This window comes from Triticum aestivum, chromosome 7B (assembly GCF_018294505.1).
Source record: "Triticum aestivum cultivar Chinese Spring chromosome 7B, IWGSC CS RefSeq v2.1, whole genome shotgun sequence".
Classification (NCBI taxonomy): domain Eukaryota; kingdom Viridiplantae; phylum Streptophyta; class Magnoliopsida; order Poales; family Poaceae; genus Triticum; species Triticum aestivum.
Genome location: NC_057813.1, coordinates 237405758 through 237424500, shown reverse-complemented (window position 1 = coordinate 237424500; position 18743 = coordinate 237405758). Strand labels below are relative to the sequence as shown.

The 18743-nt window shown below is 49.1% G+C and overlaps 2 protein-coding genes across 10 annotated transcripts; one reads left to right on the top strand and one right to left on the bottom strand.

Moving 5' to 3' along the window:
- The first annotated feature begins 746 nt into the window (after positions 1-746).
- LOC123157852 (DNA polymerase zeta processivity subunit) lies at positions 747-5956 on the top strand. 6 transcript variants are annotated; one of them, XM_044576042.1, is made up of 6 exons: positions 754-1049; positions 4321-4456; positions 4558-4638; positions 4738-4850; positions 5210-5399; positions 5525-5956. In XM_044576042.1, the coding sequence occupies exons 2-6, from the start codon at positions 4429-4431 to the stop codon at positions 5749-5751; spliced, it is 639 nt and encodes a 212-aa protein (XP_044431977.1). In that variant the 5' UTR covers positions 754-1049; positions 4321-4428; the 3' UTR covers positions 5752-5956. The 6 variants fall into 6 exon arrangements, 5 of the variants coding, with proteins under 5 accessions (XP_044431974.1, XP_044431977.1, XP_044431976.1 ...); XM_044576041.1 differs by having other exon boundaries at positions 4318-4456; XM_044576040.1 differs by lacking the exon at positions 754-1049 and adding an exon at positions 3670-3940 and having other exon boundaries at positions 4318-4456.
- On the bottom strand, positions 5902-12055 carry LOC123157853 (uncharacterized). Of its 4 annotated transcripts, none has more exons than XM_044576045.1 (3): positions 8486-12055; positions 8175-8347; positions 5902-8104 (listed from the first exon to the last, which is right to left on the bottom strand). In XM_044576045.1, exon 3 carries the CDS (start codon positions 7082-7084, stop codon positions 5954-5956), a length of 1131 nt encoding a protein of 376 aa, XP_044431980.1. In that variant the 5' UTR covers positions 7085-8104; positions 8175-8347; positions 8486-12055; the 3' UTR covers positions 5902-5953. The 4 variants fall into 4 exon arrangements, 2 of the variants coding, with proteins under 2 accessions (XP_044431980.1, XP_044431979.1); XR_006479096.1 differs by having other exon boundaries at positions 5977-6336; positions 6428-8347; positions 8486-12051; XR_006479095.1 differs by having other exon boundaries at positions 5977-6506; positions 6623-8347; positions 8486-12049.
- Between the last annotated feature and the right edge of the window lie 6688 nt (positions 12056-18743).

The window sequence follows — 18743 nt, the reverse complement described above, 5'->3', positions numbered from 1 at the left end:
GTCATCAACGAGGGCGGCCGTGGCCCCGCTGCTCCCTCCTACCGCCTCGTCAAGCCGAAGACGGAATTGGGGCTCGTCGCCATGAAGAACGAGCCGGGGCTCGTCGCCTGAAGAAGGAGCATGAGGCCATGACCGCCGACGACGAGACTGCCCTCAAATGGGCGCGGGACGACTACGTCCGGCTGGAGATGGAGCGCAGCGCCGTGCCCTCGAGGAGATCGTCGCTCGGCGCCGCGGCCACGACGAGGCCAGCGTCATCGTCCTCGAGGACAACGACGACGAGGCGCCCGGGTCATCCAAACCCCCACGCATTGGCGACGCAGGTCAAGGGTGCAGCAAGGATGGCGGCGGGCGCAGGGACGGCGACGATGACAGTGGCGACTACACCAAGTTCTACAGGCTCCTCGGCATGTAAAAGGCGGGCGGCGGCGGCGCAACATCTAGTAGTAGTATTTTTAGTTTGTTTTTAAATTATGTTTCAAATTTTGTACAAAATATTGATGGAACGCCTAAATTTCTCCAAATTTATGTCGTGTTTGGCCGAATTTAGTTTTAAAAAAACGGCATCTAGGGCGAGCTTGGGGCGACGGTTGGAAAATCGACCGTCCCCACGCCGATTTTTTCGTCGGCGCGTCCTTAGACGGTGCTATTTCAAGCCGGGGGGGCCGAATGAGTGGAGATGCTCTTAGAGATGGGCCGAAGAGAAAAAGAAAAGCCCAATAACACTTACCCAACAAGCAACGCAGCCACCACTTCACGTCTGAGCCTTCCCGTCCACGATGCCCAGCCGTCTCTGTCCCCGCCCGCCTCGCCGCTTCCCCGCTACCCCGCCTGTCTCGCCGCCGCCCGGACGCCCACGAGCCTCTTCCTCTCTCCTGCTTCTCCGTCCATCCATCCGGTCCTCAGAGCCAGCCGCGCCCACCGCGCGTCCGCGCCCCCCCTACGGGCTGCTGCCTTGCCCCGGCGGCCCGGCGCTCGGAGCAAGCCGCCACCCGCCGCCCAGACCACATCTCAGGTCTCCAGCACTCCCGGTGACCGTCAGATTTGAGGTGCCAGCTCGGAGCTCGCCCACTGCCAAATCCCTAATTGATTTAGAGTTTGTTCTTTGTTGCGCTACCCACTGTCCAGAACACGAACCGACAAACCCATACAAATAGTTTTGCACATCATTTGTGTTCATTTATGTTTGATAAAATAAGGTTATATTGCAAAATTATTGAAGAATGAAGAGGACCACGGACATTGCTTTTGTAGATATGCTATGAAGATATGAAAATACGGGATTTCTATGTGGGATTGATAATTAGTTAGAACATTCATGTGTCATATATATCAAAAAAAAGAGGAGGACCACCCTGTCTTCAAATCCTAGACCCGCCACTGATTAGCTCCTTTCAATAGATTCGTTCAAATGTTCAATATCATCGACCATTAGCTCCTGTAGTTTAAAGTTTGTTAGTTCAATGTAGAAAGCCTTTTGGTAATTTTTGTTTCGATTTAATTTTAGTAATTTTTGTTCGTGTGATATGAGCTTGACCTTTGATATGCCTGTATAAGTAAACCTGGGGTTAATTTTTGGGGCTGTTTTTTTGCCCTTTTTGGGCCCAGGGCGTCAGCTAATCCTGGATACGCTGTTGCTAGTAGCAGTTGCTTCCATAAAGAAAAGAAATCGAATCCCCACACGAACCCCGTGCCCGTAGTCATCCTTAGCAAATTGTGCAATTTCTTGTGAAGCTAACTTGGAGCGGTGGTCCTGATACTACCTGGGAAAGCAGTAGACGGCATGATCTGTTGTGCATTCCTCGTTATTCTTAGGCTATGTCCGCTTGATGTCTGTGATATCTCATGTTGAGCAATGGCGTGTCTGTTAGCATTTATTTTCGTTCCAGTTGGTTAGAGTTCAGGAGTTGAATAGGTGCTGATTGAATAGGTGCTGATAATCTTGTTGGTGTGTTGTTTCCATTCTCTGAGTGCAAAAATATAATCTTGGTTTTGTTATTGCTGATGGACATAGAGAATTGCCCCTGTTCGAATAGAAAACAATGTCTTATGCCAGGTTCCTTTAATGTAGGTTGCAGTATTGGGTGACAGCTTCCTGTATCATCCGGTTGCTTCCCCGCGTGACAGCTACACTCCATTCTGCTCCGCTATCGGTCAGCTCCATTGAGAATCTAGATGTGCTTGTCGTCGCGAATGTTCGATGGGAAGACACGCTCCTTCTCCATTACCAGAAAGGCTTTCCCTGAAAGTAAATATGTCCTCCCTGTCCCAATCTCCCGCCTAGCCCACCGTCATCTCCCCCTTCTCCTATCCTATGCAACCGTCTCGGGTCTTTTGCTCAAGGTACCCTTGCTCCACTCTGTCCTTCGCTCACTCTCCTCAGGTCCTGTCCCATCTCTCTCCCTCTCATTCCTCTCCCTACTCCGCCGGTCTGGCTACATGCCCATCGATAACTACTCCCTTAGCGCTGCTCTTTCTACCGCCGCCCGCATGCCCTCCGTTGTTGTTGGTGCCCAGCTCCATACCCTTTCTGTGAAACTCGGCTTAAGTTCTGATAACTTTGTCCTTAATACTCTTATCAATATGTACTCGTCTTGTAGTTATCCATCTACTGCAAGATCAGTTCTTGATTCTGCTCCCAAAGGAGCCTCTGATACAGTTTCTTGGAATACAATCATTGCTGGATACGTACATGCTGGGCTGCCTAATAAGGCATTGCAGGCTTTTAGCCAAATGGCCAAGGCGCAAGTTATGCTGGATGAGGTCACCTTGCTGAATGCTCTAGTTGCTTGTGCAAGGACATGCATGATGAAGGTCGGAAAGCTCTGTCATGCACTACTTGTGACAAATGGTTTTGAGATTAACTGTTATATGGGTTCCTCTTTGATTAGTATGTATGCAAAGTGTGGGCTGGTTGAAGATGCTCGCAGGGTTTTTGATGGATTGCCTGAGAGGAATGCGGTTTGCTGGACCTCAATGATTTCTGGATATACACAGTTAGGTCAGTCTAAAGAGGCTGTTAAGCTATTCAGAGACATGCAAATTGCTGGAGTGAAAGTTGATGATGCAACAATTGCTACTGTTGTATCTTCATGCGGCCAGATGGGAGCACTGGACTTGGGACGGTATGTCCATGCTTACTGTGACATTCATGGTTTAGGGAAGGATATTTCTGTGAAAAATTCATTGATTGACATGTACTCAAAGTGTGGGGATATAAAAAAGGCCTATGATATATTTTGTGGAATGGTCAAGCGGGATGATTTTGCCTGGACAGTGATGATAATGGGCTTTGCTGCGAATGGCCTCTCTGGTGAGGCACTAGATTTGTTTGCGCAGATGGAAGAAGAGGGTGAAGTCATGCCGAATGAGATAACTTTCTTGGGTGTCCTAACTTCTTGCAGCCATGGAGGATTAGTTGAACAAGGATACCATCACTTCCATCGCATGTCCAGTATTTACGGTATTGCCCCAAGGATCGAACACTATGGATGCATGGTTGATCTCCTGGGGCGTGCTAAGTTATTGGCAGAGGCAGAACAGTTCATTAAAGAGATGCCTATCGCTCCTGATGTTGTAATGTGGCGGTCGTTGTTGTTTGCCTGCAGAGCCTGTGGAGAGGTGGGACTTGCAGAGTATGTAGCAGAAAGGATCCAAGTATTGGAGCCAAACAGGTGTGGAGGGGACGTTTTACTTTCTACTGTCTATGCTACCACATCAAGGTGGGTTGATGCAAACAAAGTGAGGACAGGAATATACAGTAGCAGAAAGACCAAGCAGCCTGGTTGCTCTTTCATTGAAGTGGATGGATGCGTGCATGAGTTCTTTGCAGGGGACGAGTCACATTTTGAAACTGAAGCTATATACAACACTCTTTTAGGGATTAATGAACTGTTAGTAGCAGAGTCCTTCCTGATGTGAAAGCTAATACATTTCTATGGTAACCATACCTCAGTACCTATGATTCTATAATCTTCTTTTTGTGAAATGATGAAACCCGAAGTATATCTACGTATTTGCATTTCTCTATGAGGCGGGAAGTTTATTTTCCAGACATTTATGTATGAGCCACTTAATGTGCAACTAAGTGCACACTGTTATCCTGATTTTATTGGTCTATTTGAGATGTTTCCTTCTGGTATTGCAATCTGTGCTAGGTAATACCCACAGTTGTTGCTGTGATGTTACTATGTCAGAAAATTAGCTGTCCAGTGCATCACTTATTTGTTCTTCTCTCATGTTCTTGTCTGGCAGTTATATTTTTACCCTAACTTACTAACCCAGCTTTGGTTTCTCTGGCTTAAACTAATCTGGCAGCAGGGTATCATGTGCCCGCTCACCTGTATCACTGTGTTGGTCATGGGAATGTAAAACCAGCAGCCTGAAAGTTCCAAACTCCAGTATTTAGTTATTTACTTGAACTGGGCCATGGATCGGAAGAATCAAACTCCACAGGGTAAAGTGCTGATGATGAGTTCCTTTTTGCCCCAGAAGCTGACTTTTATTTTAAATAGTTGCACATTGTCATCTCACTAAAACTCGGGTTGGCTTTAAAAGGTCAAATTGCACAAGTGATTGTTGAATTTCTAGAGGTAGCTGTCAGCTGCATTGTCTTCCTCAAAGGTTTCTATCCCACTCGTAAGGATTCCTCCCCCTTTTGTATTTAAGTCACATTGGTAACTTTGTTATTTGTCATTTTCTTTGGTTGGATATGGATTAAGCACAGTGCGTGTGTAGGTGCATTTGAGAGGAGAAGGTACATGAATGTAGTTGTCCAGAAAGCTGTGCACCCGCAGCTTGCTGACTATATCCACTCTGTGACTACTGGCCTTCTACCTTTCATACAAAAGGTGTGTTTTGTTCCCCTGATTGTTCCTCCTCCTGCAATGAAATGTACTCTATGAGTAATTATATTATCAACAGAACTCATTAAATGGATGGGATAGCTTGATAGGTTGATTATAGTGCTTGAGCTTTAAAGTTTTGGTACACTTCTGTTCCTCCTTTTTTGACCATATGCTTGTTGCGAGGGCTCTTGTATCGTATAGCGTGCAAGAAGGAAACAAATATATTAATTTTGCACTTGATTCTATCTTCAGCAACAACGGTGAGATCCGAGGATCCCTTGGTGTTGAAACATTGTTGATTGTGTAAAGATTTCAGGCTGGTTGTGTCTTTGTAACTGACCATAAGTTTTCTTACAACCCAGGGACTGGTTGAGAGGGTTGTGGTCATCTTCCATGACAAAGATCACATACCACTGGAGAAGTTTGTGTTCAAGCTTGCAGTCAACCAGTCCTATGGCTCCGAGTTAGAAGAATCCAGCCTGGAATTTGCTCTGCGGGCGTTCTTGATCAAACTGACCGTCGCTGGACCTCTCACAAAGCCCCTTCCGTCAGGTAGTCGACCCCATCTCTTTCTTGGACGATTTCAGCATCTCGAGATTTTCTGTAAAGGCCAACAGCCAGCGGTGACTACCATCACCGGGAGAGCTTATAAGGCGCCACGCTTTGCCTTGTGACAGATAGCAGCTGGGAGATCACCGCCTACTTCCGATCCCTCCCCGCGGAAGAAGGTGCGAAGGACAAGGAGGAGGACGAGGCTCGGCTGTGGATCCCCACGGACACCAAGGCGTGGATGCAGCCGCCGCAGATAACCCCCATCAAGTCAATGGGGTGTGATCCTTTGAAGATGCAGCTCTACCTAGAACAACCTGGACCATCAGCAGACGCAGAGGATCCTGCTTCGTAGCGACGAACCATTAGCCTCCCTCCCTGGTTCATGTATGCTCGCAAGTCGAGCAGAACATAATCTGATATTTGTGGGCAGTCTGGCCCTGTTGCGAACAAGGTCGCTGTTTTTATTATTTTGTGGCTGTTGTCTATGGTGAGTCTGGACAAGGGACAGGTTGAGCTGTTCTTTTTTTTTTTTGAAAAGAACAGACTAGTATTCCTTACGATGACAAACTGGCTAAACCGCCAGCAACAGAGTTCAGTACAAACTCAGGGAAGTGGCCTAACCATGTCTCACATACGCCACTCCCTAGACCATGACCATATGCAGCTATAGTGTGTGCTGCATTATTACATGCTCTAGGACATACATTCAGCTTAACATAATCAAAAGCTACATTAAGTTGGAATTTAATCTCCTGAAACAAAGAACCTAGAGCTGATCTATCATACTCCTGACTTGTTATAGCCTGCTTCAACTCCATCGAGTCCATTTCGAAAATTACACGATTGGCTCCCATGCTTGACGTTGCATTGATTGCATACACCATGGCTAAAGCTTCAGCATGGAGGGCACTTGATACATATTCCAGCTTTCCTGCTCCTGCAGCCAAAAGCATACCATTACTATTCCTCAAAGTAAAACCCCAGCCACCAGATTTTGATGCTTCCTTAAACGCCCCATTGGAGTTTACTTTCAGGAATTCGTTTGCCAGGGGAGACCATTTTGCCGTGGAAGTCTGCTTCTGGGTGCTCCTCTGCTTCTTAAGATTCCTGAAATTATTAACATGATAGTTAATAGAAGCTAGAATTTCATCTGGCGTTTTCATCGTGTCTCCTACATTGGCCTTATTCCTTTCGTGCCACCATAACCAAAACATGACACACACCTTTATGCTCTCCTCTTCTGTCAGGCGAAACAACTCATTGAATAAGCTAAGAGGATCGTTGCATAACATTAGCCTATTTCGAATATTATCCATTTGTGCCAAGCTCCACAGCCGTCTCACCATTTTGCATTTAAGAAAACAGCGACCACCATCCTCATCATATCTAAGGCACACTGGGCATCTACTATCTATTTCCATGCCTATATTCTTCAGCTTCATTCTTAATGGTAAGCTATATGTTGCTATACGCCAAAGAAAATGGAGGACTTTATTTGGGAGAGGTAACGCCCATAGTTTCTTCCATTCAAAATCAATTGCCTCTCCATCGCTTCTTGAACTAGATGGTTGGCCATGTGTTGAATCACGTTCTATGCTATCCACTGCTACCTTGTAGGCTGACTTCACCAAGAAGATTCCTTTTTTTGTCAAAATGCCACGCAATCGAGTCAGGTGTACGATCATAAATGGGGATCTGCAAGATTATCTCAGAATCTTCTGCATTGAAGGTTTGGCGCACAAGGCTGACATCCCAACAGTTTGTCACTGGGTCTATAAGGTCAGCAACCTTAGAAATCACTTGTCTCCCACGTAATGAAGTAACTCTTCTAGTAATTCCTCTTGGGAGCCACGGGTCTGTCCAGATTTTGATGTTTCGTCCATTCCCAACTCTTCAAATTATGCCTTTTTCAGAAGTTGCACTCCTTTCAAAATACTGTGCCATGCATACGAAATTCCCTTCCTTGGCATAGCTTCAAGTATGCTGCTTCCTGGGTGATATTTAGCTTGCAGTATTTGGGCACACAATGATGACGGGTTCTGAAGTAGGCGCCATCCTTGTTTAGCAAGCATGACCATATTGAAAGCATGAAGGTCCCTAAATCCTAGTCCACCCACTCTCTTCGGTTTAGAAAGCTTCTCCCAACATGTCCAGTGTATTTTGTTAACTTTATCCATCTGGCTCCACCAGAATTTGCATATCATGGAGCTAAGCTCATCACAAAGATTTTTTGTTAGATCAAAACAGGTCATAGTGTATACTGGCATTGCTTGGGCTGCTACTTTAATTAGGATTTCTTTCCCTGCTTTTGATAGAAGTTTCTCTTTCCAACCCTGTATCTTTCCCCACACTTTTTCTTTAATATACTGAAAGGTTTTGGACTTTGATTTTCCAACATATGCTGGCAGCCCAAGATATCTTCCTTTCAAGCCTTCCTCTGTAATGCCCATTATATCCATCATCTCTCTTTTCTGCCTTTGGTTGGTGTTCTTACTGAATAGGATGGCTGACTTATCCTTGTTTATTACTTGGCCAGAGCAAACTTCATACTTCTCCAGTATATCATTAACTGCTTGGGCATTCTTTTCATTTGCTTCAAGGAGCTGCAAAGAGCAAGTGGCTCACACTTGGCGCTTCTCTACATAATTTGATTCCCTTCAAGCTACCATTTCTTTCAGCATCATATAACAAGGCAGAAAAACCTTCTGCGCATAGTAGAAATAAATACGGTGAGAGTGGATCACCCTGGTGTAATCCTCTTTGGGGGATGATTACCTCAGTTGCATCTTTGTTGACCTTGACTTGGTATTTAACTGTTGACACGCACTTCTTCACTAGGTTGACCCATTCTCTTTCAAATCCCAGCTTGAATTCCATTCAACTCGATCGTAGGCTTTACTCATGTCTAGCTTTATCGCCGCGTATCCTGTTTTACCACTTCTTTTTGTCTGCAAAAAATGAGTTAGTTCATAGGCCAAGAGGATATTATCAGATATATTACGACCCGATACAAATGCACTTTGATTGGGGGATATGATATCAGGCAAAATACATTTTAATCTATTGGCAATAACTTTGGAGATCACCTTGTAGATGACGTTGCAGAGGCTGGTCGGTCTTAGGTCCTTCATGCTTTGTGGATTTGCTGTTTTTGGGATTAAGACGATCATGGTATCATTCCATCCTTCTGGCATCTGGCCTCCTCGAAGGAATTTCAAGATCTCCTCTGTGACTGTGTTTCCCACTAGATGCCAGAACCTTTTGAAGAAAACCGCAGACATACCATCAGGCCCAGGTGCTGTGAGATCTCCAATATTGAACAAAGCCTCCTTAACTTCCTCCTCTGTGTATTGAGCACAAAGGCTTTTATTCATTTGTGCATTTACCCTCGGTGAAACTGTCTGCAATATTTCATCAGTTCTTGGCCCAACTGTAGAGGTGGACAGATTAGAAAAATAGCTTGCAACATGCTCTTTTAAGCGATCTTCACCCTCTACCCACGCTCCATCTTCCTTTTTAGTCTCCCAATTGTGTTTTTCTTCTTTCTTTTTGAAGCACAAGCATGGAAAAAAGCAGTGTTTTTGCCTCCAGCTTGGAGCCATTTAACATGTGCTCTCTGCCTCCAAAACATGTCCTGCTATAGTTCTAATCTATCCAATTTTTCCCGCACAAAGTGTTCTCGAGCTACTGTATAATGGCTAATGGGTGCCCTCCTCACCTGTTCTAGCTCAACTTTTAGTGCCTTGATCCTTTTCTGCAAATCACCTAGGACATTAGTGTCCCAATGCCTCAGGTCTTCTACCACTCTCCTTAGTTTCTGTGATAAATTGTTTTCGCCCCTTATCTCTGCAGTAGACCATGCATTGCTAATAACCTCCTCACATCCTTCTTCTTGTAGCCACTTCGCCTCAAATCTAATAGCCACAGTGGCCTCCATGCTTTCTCATGGCTTTATCCGTGCCCTCTACATAAATGGTCATTGGCCGATGGTCCGAGTGTCTAGGATCCCCAATTATTACCTTATATGAAGGAAACCTGTTGCACCAAGTTCGGGTCCCCACGACTCTGTCAAGTCTTTCTTTTATATATTTACTAGCTTCATGACTATGGTTTCTCCAAGTGTATTTTTCACCCATGTATCCCAGGTCACGCAAGCCACAATCTGCCAAAGTTATCTTGAAAGTCTCCATTTGCCGAGTAGCCCGAGCTGATCCACCTTTCTTTTCATGGCAATATAAAACTTCATTGAAGTCACCAGCACACAACCATGGAAGCTTAATTTGTTGATCGAGGATCCTCAGAAGGTCCCATGTTTTATCCCTTTTATCAGTCGCAGGCTCACCATATATGCCCGTAAATCTCCATGTAAAACCATCTTGCTCCACTATCTTTACATCAATATGATATCTCGAATAATTACGCAATTCAACATGCACATGCCTCTTCCATAATAAAGCAAGTCCTCCGCTCTTTCCTTTACAATCCTTGACCACCATATTTGACATTCCCAACAAGTACTTGAGCCACTGCGTCCTTCTCTCATCCAGTTTTGTCTCGGATAAGAAGAGGATATCGGGGTCCACCCGCTTCTGGAGGTCCAGAAGCCCACGTACTGCCGGGCCATTCCCCAAACCCCGACAGTTCCAGGTTGTGATCCTCATTTTGGTTCGCCGGGCTGTCCCTCCAGCCCAGCGTTCTTCTTCTCAGGGTTGTTTATTTCCTCTTTCTCTATAGCCGCAAACACTTCGTCCACATCCATTCTTGCTTTCTTCATAATCTGAGCCTCCAAGTCTAATTCCATCAGGTCGACATTTCTTTTCTTCAACTCTGTTTTGAAAGATTGACCCTGACCTTTATTTCCATTAGATCTTTCATATCGCTTGAAAGTACCCTGACTTTGACGTTTCCCTCCTTTCATGGTTTTCCTATCCAAAATTACTTGTCCTACTGTTGTGGATGTTAAAGTTTGGGACTTCACCTTGTCTACTTGTATTGTTCCATCGTGTATCAAATTTTCTTCTCCTACCCCCTCTGACCTGACTCCCGACCAGATTCTGACTTGGGTACATGATCAGTGTTTTCTATTCCTTCAAACAAATCTAGAGTTTTTGATTTATCCTCAAAAATCAGTTTCTCGCTTTCTTTGGACCCCGTTTGGTCATCCTGACTAAACTTCGAAGGGCACTCAACTGCTTTCTCCTCCTCTTTCCTTGCTCCATCTTCCTCCTTGCCCCATTGAGTGTTCTTTCTCCATGATGGACTGTCACTTCCATGCTTACCACCCCGGTTTCCAGCAACATTTGTTAACCAGAAATTTTCCTTATCACTTGAGCTTCTACTCCTCTCTTCACTAGAGCCTCCTTTATAGATAATTGGCCGCAGATCCGGCCCATACTGTCTAGCTCCCTCTCTTCTGGCTCTAGATAGGCATGATTTTTCTGTGTGCCCAATGATGCCGCAACAATAGCAAAAATCAGGCAGATACTCATATTTGAAATCAACAACCTTCTCCACTTTTTCTTCTCTCTGTTCTCTGCATTACTCATCAACTCCTCACACATGGCCTCCTGTTCTTCCTCGTCATATTCAATTTCCAAAGTGATGAATCTTGTTATTGGCATTGTAATATCCATTCGTACTTTGATTCTCATAAACTGGCCCATCGCTGTTCCGTCCCAATCCACATCAATATCAAGTACTTCTCCTATTCTCTCTCCGACTAAATCTCCCGTTTCTGAACTCATCATCCCCGTGGGGATGCCATAAGCTCTGACCCATATAGGGATCCATTTAAACTCATATTCATCTATTGTTTTACTGGCCACAAATTTTTCCATCACTATCAAATCTTTATTAAACCTCCACGGTCCACCATCCAAAGCTTTCTTCTTGCTAGTCTCATCAGGAAAGGTAAACAGAAAACGATTTCTACCAAGATCTTTGCAATCAAGTTCAGCAAAAGGGCACCACAAATTTCCTAATGTTCTTCCCACAAACTCTTCTTTCGCTGGCCTCTCTGAGAAAATATTACCTATAGTCTGTAGTTTGCTTACAGTTGAGGAGCAGATCTGCCTTCTTCCAATTTTGACACTTTTCTTTTCTGCCTCTGACAACTTCAAATCATTCAGCATCCCCTCCATGCTGGCCAGGGAAAGAGTTCTCCTATCTCCCACGGTGAGGTGTCTACTAATAGCTCGCTTCGGGGTGAAGCCTCACGGCAGCTGCCTCTAAGTTCACCACCGCACGCACGGGACTAGGATTGACTGGTATTTCACAATCGCGCACCCTAGCAGACGCGAAAGGATTCAGGTTGGGGATTCACCCGGGATTGAAATCGCTGTCTCACTTATTCTGGATCTTGTAAAAACAGAGTATGAGCAGCACCTATAGGAAGGGGCTCGATGCTGGAGAAATTGGTCTAGGGATCTCACTAGCTAGCAGGAACTAGAGGAAATCAGACACGGGAGTGAAGAAAACGAAGGATTTTGAGTGGGATTTGGTCGGCAAATCGCCGAAACATGAGTCGCTGTCGAGTCAACCGGAGTCGCCAGAAACGGCACGAACCGTCACGAGCGGACGGACCTCCCAGGTTGAGCTGTTCTTGAGTAACCCGGGGGAAGGAAGTCATAGAGCAGAGGTGGTTAGGCCAACTCCACCGCGCTACCCCAAACGGACGTCCGTTTTGTCCGGATTCTGTCCGTTTTGGTAGGGATTTGGGGTCGTGTTCAGGCGTGTCATGAGATGCGGTGGCCGTGCGCCCAGCGCGCGGCCGCATCCATTTGCCCCATCCTGTCCGCGTCTATTTTTTAAAAAAATAGCAACGTTTCAAATGCCAAGCCCTAGTTCACGGTCCCAGTTCATCACGCCGGCAACAAAGCTAGCGGCCTACATGTCCATCGCCGGCATCGGCCAGCGGCCGGCTACAGAGCTAACCTCCAAAATGAATAGTTGTCCTCACCGACAACACAGCCAGCGGCCGGCAACACAGCCGGCCTCCAAAATGAATGTCTTCTCGCCGGCACACTGCCAGCGGCCCAGCGGACGGGCGGCACCCATGCCAGCCTCCAAAAAGAACAGCCACGCTGATCGGACGACCTAGTTCAGGCCTTCGGCGTCGAGCATCTCCTTCTGCCTTGCCTCGAACCAGGCCCTCGTCTTGTCGCTCATCTTCGACAAGTCCACGCTCATGATCGCAAGGGCCACCTCCTTCGCTTTGGTGGTGGCATTGGTGGCCTCGATGTCGAGCTGCCTCTGCCTGGCCTTGACGTTGTCGGCCTCGATGTCGAGCTGCCTTTGCCAGGCGGCCTCTTCCATGTCGAGCTGCCTTTGCTGGGCCGCCTCCTCCATGTCGATCTTCCTCTTCTTGGCCGCCTCCTCCATCTCAAGCTTCTTTCTTTGAAGGTCTAGGTATTGCTTTATTTGCTCGTCCTTGCTTTGCCGCTTCTTCTCGTCCCTCACATCCTTTTGAGACATCATGCCATGCAAAGTGTCATGCAATGCCATGGATGAGGCATCACGTATGTCATCAACCTTGGAGTTGGTCTTGCCCCTCGGCCTCTTCAACGCCTCGCCATCTCCACCTCCGGCGAACTTGGCCGTCTTCAGTCCTCTCTTCCTTTGTAGTTCACGGTATTGGTCCTTGAACTTAGGGAAATTATTGATGAGCGTCCAACAATGCGTAAGAGTGAATGGCTTGTCATTGTGCCGGGCCTTGAATGCCTCCAAAGATTGAAATGCCTACAACACATGATCAACAAGAAGTGAACATGCAAACATATACAAGGCCGAAGTCTCATGGCTGTAGCAAGGAAAGGGCTAGAAAGAGGAGAGCATACCGTGTCCCCAACGCCGAGACCACTCACGGGTCGTGCTTCAACGCTCTCAAATGCGGCTTGATACTTGTTGCACTCTTGTTGGATGAACAACCATCTCTTTTGAATCGAGTCGATGCCACAGTTGCTTGTAATTTGGTAGAGCTCGAACATCTTCCTTTCATGGAATGTTTTGTGGACTCTCGTCCAAAAAACAATGCCCTTTTGTTGCGCGCCGGTCCTCGGATCTTGGCTAATCTCCATCCAAGCTTGGCAAATCAACTTGTCCTCATCTTGTGTGTATGAACCCGTGCAAATGCTCTTCCTCTTCTTTTGTGCTTCCGCTCTTTGGGTCAGCTTGTCGATGAACAATGACGCGCCACTAATATCAACGTCATTGCCTTCTTCTTCTTCTTCATCACCATCACCTTCGACATAGATGTCATCATCTTCATGCCACGAGTCACCATGGTCGTAGTCTGCACGGTCGTCGGCCTCTTCATCGGGGATGTACTGGGCGCGGCCATCCTGACTTTGGGTCTCCTCGGGGTCGTAGGCACGTCCGTGCCCAACCTCGAAGATCACGTTCTCCATGTACTGGTTGTAGAAGGGGTCGTCGACTGGTGCCGTTGCTGTTGGCATTTCGTTAAACAACACGCGGGGGCCGGCATGGTGCCCGTGCTTGCTTGCTTTGCATCTCGACGAACGACCGACCGCCGCTGCTGGACCCAGGCGTGACGTTAAGGTCGATGATGGCCGCGGGGCGCGGTGACGGCGCGAACAAGCCAACGTCCGGCGACCCAGAGAAACGGGTGTGCCCATCGTGCCTTGGCGGAAGAAAGCCGGGCGACATGGGCGTGGTCCGTGACGCTGGCGACTGGCAGTGCGCAGGCCGGGCGACCGACAAGCCTGTGCTCGCCGGGCCGACGGCCGCTGTAGTGAAACTAGCCGGACGGCCCATGCCAAGCATGAGGAGGGCGTGCGCTTGGTTGACGATGTCCTCCTTCTCGTCGGCCGCGGCCTTGCGCCGAGCGGCCTCCTTCGCATCGCGCTCAACGGCGAACTTGGCCACGGCGGCATTGACCTTGACGACCGCTCTCCGGCTCCTCTTCTTCGCCGCTTTCGCGTCCAACCTGGCGATCTCTTCCGGCGTGCACTCCGACCGCAGCTTCCTTGCCGCCTTGGCCGCCTTCTTCTTCACCTTTCCGGGCAGGTCGACGGCCAGGCCTCCGGAATTCGGCTGGGCGTCAGCCATGAACGAGGGAGAGAGGGGGCGGCGGGAGGGACGTGAGAGGGTTTGAGGAAATGGCGCCAAATGGGGCGTGGGGGGTTTTGGTTTCTCCCACCGATAGGCGGGCCAGGGGAGGACAAGCGTGCGCGTCCTGCCCGTCCGCGCGCTATCCGTTTCACCCCAAAATCGGCGCAAACTTGGGTCGGGGATGGGTCGAAAGCGGACACGAAACGGACAAAAGTCCGTTTACTCCCGCGCGCTGGGCCGCCCGATTTGTCCTTTTTACCCCAAACGGAGGGGGATGGACAGGATAGGGTCGCGCTGTGGAGTTGGCCTTATGTAATGTGGAAACGATGAAGAAGAGCATCCCATGGATTATAACGGCATCTCCAATGCAAGACACTAAGAACCTAAGATAGACGCTTAGGAAAATAAAATTAATCTCTTAAAATGGAAAAATGATCAGAGTGGCTGATGTGGCTGCTGTTTCAACGCTAGCCTGGCGCTGCACTTAATTCCCTCTTTTTGCATTGATTACATAACTAATCCCCAATCTTGCTTCTTGCACCTTAAAAAAGGCAAATGGCCAACCAATAGGGCATTTCCAACAGCAATCCGCACAAATCCTTCCGCATCTGTCCGCGGACAGGGGGACTAGTCCATGGACACGAATGCGGGAGGTTGACATCCAAGGCTAGCTGCATATATTTTTAACAACTCAAACCAACCAGATGAAATTCGTGTAAACTGGATGATCTTCATTCCAGTTTAGATATAATTACATAAAAAAGTCCATATTTCAACCGTTTAACTAAAAAAACAAAAAAGGAAAAACTAAACCCTATACCGGACGACCACCTCATACGCTTGTCCGCCTTGCCCTGCCGCATCACCATCTCCGTCGTCGTGGTCCCTCCAGTCCCTCCAGCGACAAAACAACGCTGAAGGGCCGCAGCTACCTGCACTCGCGGAGGAGCTGCTCCGCCTCTTGCTGCGCCATATGAAGGGTCGCCGCGGCCCCTGATGACGTGGCCAGCGGAACCGCGGCGTCGGCCTTGCCGCGACCGGCGTTCGCGGAGCAGTCGCTGCTCCTCGCCGATCTTGGCGAGCTCGTCGTCAAGGCGAAGACGGCGCCTGGCGGCTGTCTCCGCAGTGGTGATGGAGTGGTCGAGCGCCCACGCGGCGACGAGGTCAGGGTCGTTCTGGACCCACTCCGACACCACGTCCTTCCTGGCGAACTCGGAGCGGTGATCGATATTGCGCCGGCCGTACCTTACCTGCCGCCGCGCCGCACACTCGGCTCGGATAGCACGGCCTGAGAGCCGGAGGCACAGTTGTAACCGCCGCCGCCGATATAGCGGAGGATGCGGCCACGCGCCTTGGCAATCGCGGCGGCAGCTCCTCCTTCACATGGTGTTGGCGCCGTGGTGGCGAAGTGGGCCCATCTATCCGCGCTTAACGGTTGTGCGCTCCTTCACGCGGCAAAGGCGCTAGGGGGACGCCGACTCTTGCTTCAGGCGGCCGCCGATGTGGAGGTCGCAGTTGCGTGGCGGGGACGCCGGCTCGTCCTTCACCTGCCGACGCGGGGATGCCGGCTCCCGCTTAACGCGGACCCGCGGATAGGAGGGTGGCTCCTCCTTCACGCGCACCGGAGACGGTGGCACCGGACCCGTCTGACCCGCCTTCGAGAGTAGACATGGCCACCGCTGCAGCTCGTCCTCCTTGTCGGAGGAGCCCACCGTCGTGAATGCGGATGGTTCAGGTGAGTGAGGGCGGCGACGCCACGGTCTGCCTGACGACAAACTTCCACCGGTGCCGCCTGTTGGCGCGGAGAACCAGGACTTCGCCATCGCCGCTAGGCTCGGAGAGAAGGAAGGGCTCAGAGAGGGGGAAGAGGACATTGCGTTGCCGGAGTGTGGCTTAAATAGCCACGGCTAGGGCAGACAGAGGGGCGATCAGCCTACTTCAATGTGGCGTAGCGACAGGAGTTGGTTTCTCAGGACGCGACATCCGCATTGAAGCGGCGGCGACGCCCGAGAGGTCGCTTTCGTATGCGCCGCCTTCCCGTCTGGTGAAATCGCGGCATCAATGACAGCCGCTGCACGGGCGAATGGGGTTTTTTGGTGGGCCAGAGCGGTCAGAAGTGGGCTTGGGAGCGTTCCAGACTCTCACATTATCTACCTTTAGGGAGTGTGTTCTTATTCTTAGATGGGTCCTCCACATTATCTACCACCACTTCGGAAGGGACGGTAGATGATGAGGTAGAATTTTCAGCAAGTTAAGCATCCATCGTGGTGGCAATGTTAGCCATGAGATTTACTTCCATTTGTTTAAGGAATTTCATCATGACTCCCATTGTGACCGGAGCCTCCTCCACGATGGTTGTGTTTGTGTTTAGAGGAAGTCCGAGACCCGAATCAACTGGAGTCCCGTCATCACTTAACTTAGGATGTTCTTCCCCTCCAGATATCCTTCTCTTTAGGCGGTGAAGCCTTGATCAAAGAGACCTTGCTCTGATACCAATTGAAAGGATCGAGTAGGTTATCTAGAGGGGGGGGGGCTGAATAGGCAACTACAAATTTTTCTTTTCTTTTAACAAATTAGGGATTTGCTCAAAATATAAGTTCTCTAGAAAGTGCAACTATGTGAACTATCCTATATGATGATCAAGATACAAGCTAGCACAAGATACGATAAGTAAGCTAGCTAAACAAGTAAAGGCAAGGTAAAAGATAACAACACGGTGACACGGAGATTTATCCTGAAGTTCACTTCCCAAAGGAAGCTACTCTCCGTTGGAGGGGTGCAGAGTCACAAAGTGATCCCCGAATAGGCGTCAATGCCACGCCGTATCTCCTTCGTGTCCTTACCAACGTGATACGACACCAACCACTATGTTGCCTTTTGTGACGCCCGGATAATTAGGCTATAGTAACCCTTTGCTAACGCTGCCACGTCACCACTATTAGTATAGTTAAACTTGCGAAGATTCAAATCCCGTTCAAATTTAAATTTAAAATAAAAGAAAACATCAAAAGTTTTCAAACGATAAAACTAAAATGTTCAAAATGCGCAAATAAATCCTCAGTCGTTATGGTGGAGGAACCACATTTTTGTAAAAGGATTAAATGCGCTAAAATGATCCAAACAGTAGCAAAAACAACTATTTAAACGCTTTTGGTATTTTATAAAATACTAAACTATTTTATATCGGGCCAAAACCTTTTACAGTAGTGGATTGTTCTGAAATGTTATTTTAGGGGCTATAGTCATATTTTACTAAACTAAAATTAACATGTAACTAAAATAAAACAGAAGAGAAAAATAACAAAAAGTAAAACTAAAACAAACAAAAAGAAGAAGAAGAAAAGAGACCAAACCCTCCCCCGGGGCCAACCGGCCCAGCTGGCACCAGGCCAACAACCGGCCGGCCCCTGACCTATAGCCCCTAGGGGCACCGGACCCTAGCCCCACGACCACCACTCCTCCAGTCGCTCTCTCTCCCCCTCCCCCTGATCCAGATCTGGATCAGGGATGAAACCCCCTCGCCGTCGTTCCCCATCGCGCCCGACACCTTGCCGCGTCGGAGCCCCACCTCACCGGCGGTGCTTGTGCCCGAGGAACCACCGCCTCGCCTCCTCCCCGATGCGCCCCGACGCTGCTTGCCGTCCCCGACGCCACCTCATCGACGTCGCATCGCCACCCCCTGGAGGACGACCTCGCCGGACCTCCTCGCCGGCCTGCCTCCTCCTCCCCACTGGCCTGCTTCCTCTCCACCGTCGTCCCCGTCGTCCTCCCCACGCCCCACTACCCCGTGCCCTACATACCCCGGTGAGGCCCCCGGCCTCTCCTCCTCTCCTCCCACCGCGCCCCGGTGGCCCTTGCACCGGCCATCGCCCGTGCGCCTCTGCGCTGCTCGCGCCCGCGATGCCTAGCTACTCCTCCCGCTTCTCCCCTGGTGCTACTACCGCTCGAGCTCCACGCTGGCGCTTCGCCCTGCCCCCTGCTCCCTGTGGCCGCGCACTGCGTGCCGTGGCCGCCGCCATTCCGCTTCCCCCATGTGGCGCCGCCCAGGTCCACCCCCGATGGCCGTCGCCCACACTGGCCAAACGCCACCGCGCCTCGGTGGCCTCGCCTCGCCTCCCCGATCGGGCTCAGCCGTGCACGGGTGCGCTCGTAAGCGCACCGCTGGCCCGCGCCCGCTATGGCCATGGGCCACTGACAAACGGGGCCCACGCCCAGAACAATTAAAAAAAAGGGGAAAATTAAGAATAAATAAATAAATAATAAGTAAATAAAAAT